At 38.1% G+C, this 7,575-nt stretch overlaps 1 protein-coding gene across 1 annotated transcript; it reads left to right on the forward strand.

The window, feature by feature from the left end:
- Positions 1–726: 726 nt before the first annotated feature.
- On the forward strand, positions 727–7,270 carry LOC127557286 (eukaryotic translation initiation factor 4E transporter-like). The gene is given in 3 exon segments (XM_051990662.1): positions 727–1,499; positions 1,501–1,965; positions 7,129–7,270. Coding segments are annotated over 3 exon segments (1,380 nt in total).
- Positions 7,271–7,575: the final 305 nt, after the last annotated feature.

Below are 7,575 nucleotides of genomic sequence, written 5' to 3' on the forward strand. Positions count from 1 at the left end.
CTCCCCTTGGTTCTTAGAAGAAGAGCAAATCTCTCTAAAAAACTGGGCATTGGTTGGTCAACAGATCTCCTTATATAACAATGAAAATGGTCCTCATTCAGTTTCCATTGAAATATTCTATTTATACAATACGATACAGTTGGCCTTAAAATACCGTACTAGTTCTAGGAGAAAAGGAAAAAACTCTAGGAATAGCCAAAGGGGGAAGCCTGAGATAAAGGAGGAAGACAAAGAACAGATTAATGGCCATATCCCCACAGGGCAGGGAGACTTAAGTGAGGCTCAAGGGTGGGGTGAATCTGAGGCAGCTTCAGTCCCACCTGAGGAGCAGGTAATTGACTCTCCTCCATCAACTCCACCCTCCAGGATGGAGGGAGGAGGGGTAGTGGGGGGGGGGGGGCAGTGACAGCACCAGCACCTCTCTCCAGTCTTTCTGCCAACAAGGAAAAGCTGAAAGAGAGCTCACATTCAGGGGTCGTACTCTTAGTGGAAGAGGTAGAAGCAGGGTTGAAAGGCCTGCGAGTGGACCAGCAAGGGAAGAACGGCCCGCCCTTCCTGGCCGAGCACTCAGAGGAGGCCCTGGGGGCTGTGGCAGGCTCCTGGCCGCTGGCCAAAGATGGTGATATGTCTGCCTTTAACAAGCTAGTGAGCACCATGAAGGCGAGTGGCACTCTGCCTTCGCAGCCTAAAGTCAATGTGCATAGAGTTAAAGACCCACAAATAGCCATGGATAGAAGAGGTGGGGGAAAGATGGAAAATGGTGAAACCTTCCTTGACCTGAAGAAGCTACCAGCATCAAAATCCCCACATCGTTACACAAAAGAGGAACTTTTGGACATTAAAGAGCGCCCTCACTCTAAACAGCGGCCTTCATGCCTTTCTGAAAAGTATGACAGTGATGACGTCTGGGATCCTGAGAAGTGGCACGCATCCCTTTACCCAACTTCAGGGCGAAACTCTCCGGTAGAAAACTTCAAGAAAGAGCTGGACTTGGAGCGGCCCCTGATGCGGAAGGCAGCAGATCCCAGAGAGCGTGTAAAAGAAGATGATTTAGATGTTGTTCTAAGTCCCCAGAGACGCAGTTTTGGAGGAGGCTGTCATGTCACGACCTCGGTCAGCTCCCGGAGATCAGGGAGCCCCTTGGAGAAGGACAGCGATGGCGTCCGCATGATTGGAAGCCGTAGGATTGGCAGTGGAAGGATCATCTCTTATAAGGACCACCGCAGTGGGGATAAAGACTTGAGGGACTGCCGAGACTCAAGAGACCGGGAGAGAGACTACAAGGATAAGCGTTTCAGGAGAGAATTTGGAGACAGCAAGTGTGTCTTTGGAGAATGCAGAAGAAATGATTCCTATACAGAAGAGGAGCCCGAATGGTTTTCTGCCGGACCCACGAGTCAGTCCGAAACCATCGAGCTCACGAGCTTTGACGACAAGATTCTGGAAGAAGATCACAAAGGGCGAAAAAGAACAAGACGACGCCCCCCATCTGTGAAGGAAGATGATAAAAGATGTTCTAGGAGAAGGTTCCGTCTCTGCCAGCAGATTTAGCAGGTGGTTTTCAAATCCCAGTCGATCGGGAAGTCGCTCCAGCAGCCTCGGATCGATGCCCCATGAAGAATTGGAGAAACTTGCAGGTTTAGAACAAGCAATTCTCTCTCCGGGTCAGAACTCAGGAAATTACTTCGCTCCTATACCATTGGAAGACCATGCTGAGAACAAAGTAGACATTCTAGAAATGCTCCAGAAGGCCAAAGTGGACCTAAAGCCCAGTCACTGGCCAAAGATTAAGGCAGACACCTATATGTCTGGTGTAGGAGGATCAATAGCAGCAGAAGTTAGTGCTGCCCCTATGAAATGGACATTTGAAAATGAAACAGGAGTTTTTACTCCTTTTGTGGTTGAAAAAATCCCCATCAATCTGTGGGGAAGAGACATTTTGCAGCAGATAAGGATTGCAATTAAGTACTTCAGCTTTTTAGGCAGGGCTGCTGTTGAAGGCCTGCCAGCACTCTCACCAGTTCCTATTCAGTGGAAAACTGATACACCAGTGCGGGTAGAACAGTGGCCCTTAACAAGAGACTTTAGAAATTCAGAACTCTGATGTCATCAACCAACAGAAAAGCAATCAGGATTACAGTTGGGAAGAATACAGGCCTTTTAAGACAAGAAGACAATATCCAATGCAAACAACTCCAATGTAATTACCAGATGATGAGGAGAAATCCCAAACTTGGTAAATAGAAGGGAATTAGATTAACTGCTTGGGGAAGAGGATCTGCTTATATTTCCACAGATGAAGAAAGAATCAGATGGCTGACAATGAGACTGTCAAAAGGACTCTTAAAATCTTCAGAAATCATTGGGTTCCCTGAGATGAAAAATTGTTGATGAGACTTTTTGCAGTACTTCAGAGCTTACAGGAATTATTAGATTCCTGGCACATGAACTAATGGACAATGGATTGCTTATGGACTATTTCTAGGACTTATGGACATGTGTAAATTTTCAGGTTGATTTATGTTGTTACATTACTACTAGCCTGTGTTATATTGCTATGTGCTTATGTAAATTATGTATAATGCCTCCCATATTGATGGATTTATGTATACCATGTATATCTGTTACAAAGTTCTGGTCCATATTGATGGATTTATGTGTACCCCCTCAGAAACCCCCTATGTTTTAAAACAAAAGAAAGAGGGAGATGTTGGAATCCTTACTAACTGCTAACTAATTAGAGTTGATCTAATCTTACAAGAAGATGTTTTGGCCAGAACCTGAAACTAGGTACTAAGTAGAACTAATCAATACAAGGCTTGTGTTCACACCTTTACTCATTGGAGTTCAATGAGTTCATATCTCCCATAGTGCTCTCTGGCCCAAAGAGCTTCAAGGGAGGTATGAACTCATTGAACTCCAATGAGTAAAGGTGTGAACACAAGCCTTGTATTAATTAGTTCTACTTAGTACCTTGTTTCAGGTTCTGCCCAAAACATCTTCTTGTAAGATTAGATCAACTCTAATTAGTTAGCAGTTAGTAAGGATTCCAACATCTCCCCCTTTCTTTTGTTAGATGAAAACACCAAAGGAAATAGGAAATCTAATCAGATTAGTGGGTTTCCTTAGGGGTACACTAAAACTATATATTATAAAACAATGGTCATCAAAATCATTTGGTACTGGCTAAGGAATAGGGAAGTTGATCAGTGGAGTAGGTGAGGTTCACAGAACAAAATAGTCAATGACTATAGCGATCTAGTATTCGACAAACCCAAAGACCCTAGCTTTTGGGATAAGAATCCATTATTTGCAAAAAAATTGGAAACTAGTATGGTTAAAAACTAGGCATAGAATCATACCTAACACCATATAACAAGATCAGGTCAAAATGGGTTAATGATCTAGACATAAATAATGATATTATAAATAAATTAGAAGAGCATAGGATAGTTTACCTCTCAGATTTGTGGAGGAGGAAGGAATTTATGACTAAAGAAGAATTAGAAATGATTATTGATCACAAAATAGATAATTTTGATTGTATTAAATTATTTTTTTTTGTACAAACAAAACTAAGGCAGACAAAATTAGAAGGGAAGCAAGTAAACTAGGAAAATATTTTTACTTCCAAAGGATCTAATAAAGGCCTCATTTCTAAAATATACAGAGAATTGACTCAAATTTATTATAGTTCAAGCCATTCTCCAATCGATAAGTGTTCAAAGGATATATACAGACAATTTTCAGATTAAAAAAATTGAAACTATTTGTTGTTACATGAAACCATGCTCCAAATCACTATTGATCAGATAAATGCAAATTAAGACAACTCTGAGATACCACTACACACCTCTCAGATTGGCTAAAATGACATGAAAAATAATGATGCATGTAGGAGGGGATGTGGTTAAACTGGGACACTGATACATTTTTGGTGGGCCTGTGAACAGATCCAACCATTCTAGAGAGCAATTTGGGATTATGCTCAAAAAGTTATCAAAGTGTGCATACGTTTTCATCAAGCAGTGTTTTAACTGAGATTATATCTCAAAAAGATCTTAAAGGAGGGAAAGGGACCCACCCACATGTGCAAAAATGTTTGTGGCAGCCCTTTTGTAGTGGCAAGAAACTGGAAACTGAGTGGATAAAATGAGCAGAACCTGGAGAATATTTTAAATGGCAATAACAATAATATAGGATGATCAATTCTGATGGACATGGCTTTCTTCAACAATTATGATTCTAACCAGTTCCCCTTGTAAATTTATGAAGAGAACCCTCTATCCCCAGAGAGAGGATTGTAGGAACCCAGTGTGGACCATAACACAGCATTCTCACTTTCTCTGTTATTTGCTTGCATCTTGTTTTCTTGTTCAGTTTTTTTCTTTTCCTTCCTTCTTGATGTGATTTTTCTTGTACAGCAAGATAACTTTACAAACATATATATATATATATATAATTTACCATGTATTTTAACATATTTAACATGTATTTGACTACCTGCCAGCTAGTAGAGGGGGTGGGTGGAAGGAGGGAAAATTTGGAATAAAAGGTTTTTCAAGGGTCAGTGTTGGAAAAATTACCCATGCATATCAATAGCTTTAAGGAAAAAAAAAAATTCAAATTTTCTATTCAGCTCTGCTCTTTTCATCATGAAAGCTTGAAAATTCTCCATTTTTCTGAATGTCTATCTTTCCCCCTGAAGTTTCATATTCTACTTTTCTGCATAGGTTATTCTTTGTTGTAATCCTAGCTCCTTTGCTCTCCAGAATATAATATTGCAAGCCCTAATCTTATGCTATCCTAAGTATAGTCTCCACTATACTTGAATTGTTTCTTCCTGGAGACTTATAATATTTTCTCCTTCACCAAGAGGTCCAGAATTTGTCTAGAAAATTCCTGTGAGTTTTCATCTTAAGATGTTCAGGATTCTTTTAATTTCTATTTTATCCTCTGGTTCTAAATTATCAAAACAGTTTTCATTGATAATCTATTAGATAATGCTATCTAGGCTCTTATTTATGTTGCTTTAATTTTTGATCATCATTTTGAGATAGTCCAATAATTTTAATACTATCTTTCCTGGATCCATTTTCCAGGGTAGCTGTTTTTCTAATGAGAATATCACATTGTTTTCTATTTTTTCATCCTTTTATTTTTCCTTTATTGTTTCTTGATTTCTCATAAAGTCAGTGGCTTCCACTTTCTCAATTCTAATTTTTTGCCTCTAATTTTAATATTTCTAAATTATTTTCCTCAGTGAGTTTTTGTACTTCCCCTCCCATTTGGCCAATTTGGCTTTTTAAAGGCATTCTTCACCCCATTAGCTTTTTGTATTTCCTTTTGAATCACCTTCAATTCTCATCCCTATTTTTCTTCTGCCTCTCTTATTTGATTTTTAAAATCCCCTTTGAGCTTTTCCATGACTTAAGACCAATTCTTATTTTTCTTAGAGACTTTGGATGTAGGAACTTTGACTTTGTTATCTTCTGTGTATTTTGATTTTTCTTACTTTCTATAGCAAGAATTTTTGTCTTTGTTTTCTCCTTTCCCTAGCTTATTACTTACTTTTAACTCTTTGGCTGGAAAATTATTTCACTCAGTCTGATGCTCTACAATTTATTTAGAGTCATAATTAAGAGGTATTTGAAAAGATTTAAGGGAGAATGTTGCTGAGTCACTGCCTTTTTTGCCATCATATCTCTTCCCAGAGTATGGTCTTTACTGGGGGAATCACCCCAGAAATTCTGGTTTGGGGTTAGTCACACTAATTCTTAACTCTTTTTGTGGCCTTACTATCATACCTAAATATCCCTGACTCTACAAGTTAGAGCCATCCATATTTGATCCCTGAGTGACCTAAAGCAACACTTTTTGTAAGTTTGCAAATCTTACTGCATTTTGATGCCCTTTTCCAAGTAACTTTTTTCCAAGCATACTTTATCACAACTACATACTTATTCATTGCTCCTCAGAGTTATTTTTTGTTTCTCTTGTCAGCTGATTGATGGAGTTATTGCTGATTCCACATATTCTCACACATAGCCGAAATTCAATGTAAGTCCCTGATAACTTTCACCCTGGCCTTTTCTTCAAGATATTAGTCTGTTTCCTAATGGACCATGGAATGTGGAGGGTATCTTGCTTTGCCATATTGATGTTGTACGGAGCCAGTAGAATCCCAAATCTCTTTCCTCAATCATTTCTTATTCCAATCCCAGGAATGCAAGTATGAATTCTTCCATAACCTCTTCATCTCCTTGCCCACTGTCAACACTCAAGAAGTTTGCTATATAGTAAGAGGAGTTAAATAGCATGGTTCCTATTAATAAACATTTTTATATCAGGATTTATGATTTCATTGTCCCAAGAAAAATACAAAAATCCTAGCTATCTAAAGATTACATAAGCTTCAGAAATTTTTACTTTTGACTTGTTCTACTTTAATATTGATTTCTACCCTGAAGTCAAAGCCAAAAGAAGAATACAGAATGGAAGTGAGAAAGCTGGCGATCCTCAATTGATGGGTATTTTCTTCCTCCTTCCATATACCATTGACTTCTCAATTTATGAGAGAGAAGAGGAATGATTTAAGAGAAAGATTTTTTAAAAAGAAAAGTAATAATTAAATGCTGTCTTCCTCTTTATGTAATCTCCTTGAGAGCTGAGATTGTTTTTGTCTCTTTCACTTATTATTAAATTTGAGGAAATTTACTTAATTTGTTTGATGAAAGGGGAAGAGAACAATTATAGAATAGAGATGGAAAATATTATTAAGACTTTTGTGATCCCTTAGATTTGTTCCTTATGTCAAGTAGTTTATTAATAATTGAGATTATACTGTGAAATTGTGCTCTAACACCTTGTCTTTTAATTTTGTATGAAATATAAAGAAGAACAGTTTTACTGAAAATACTTTTTAACATATCTCATTGATGCTGATTTTCTCCTCTCCATGGAATTTCAGGTGCAACCTTTTGCAAAGAGCTTACGATGTGCATTTTTTTTTTTTGTGATTTGCTCCAGAGCTTTATGCCTTTGATGTGCTTTACCTGTTTCCATAGTTACTTTTTTATTTTTATATAAAAGCATAGTACCCTAAAAGTCATGTAAATGCATTTACAGGAATGATGTTATGAAATATTGCATGGCATATCCTTTCAGCAGGGCTACTCAACTCTCTGACAGATACAATGCAGCCACTGCTGCAGTATCATTCATATTTCTAAATTTGAAAGGAGAAATCATCCACTTTCACAAAGCATGAACAGAAGACAGGATTCATGTAGTATCAGCTAAAATAATGGTAATGGAAGTTCAGTTCTACTGTCAATGAAAAAATACTGTTATTTCTCTGGGATGTTGTCTGTATGTGACTCGATGGATTGCACCAGTGCCAAAGAAGAAAATCATGGCAGGAAAGCCAAAGCTGTATAATAAAGCTAAGTTATAGCTGCTGCTGAGTTTCAAGATGCTGTGTCAGCTAGAAGAAAACTCTAAATGTGGTTATCTCTTGAAAAGTAAACAAGACGAAGTAACAGAGTGGATCAGAGAATCCATTTTGTATAGAAA

This window comes from Antechinus flavipes, chromosome 3 (assembly GCF_016432865.1).
Source record: "Antechinus flavipes isolate AdamAnt ecotype Samford, QLD, Australia chromosome 3, AdamAnt_v2, whole genome shotgun sequence".
Taxonomy (NCBI): Eukaryota; Metazoa; Chordata; class Mammalia; order Dasyuromorphia; family Dasyuridae; genus Antechinus; species Antechinus flavipes.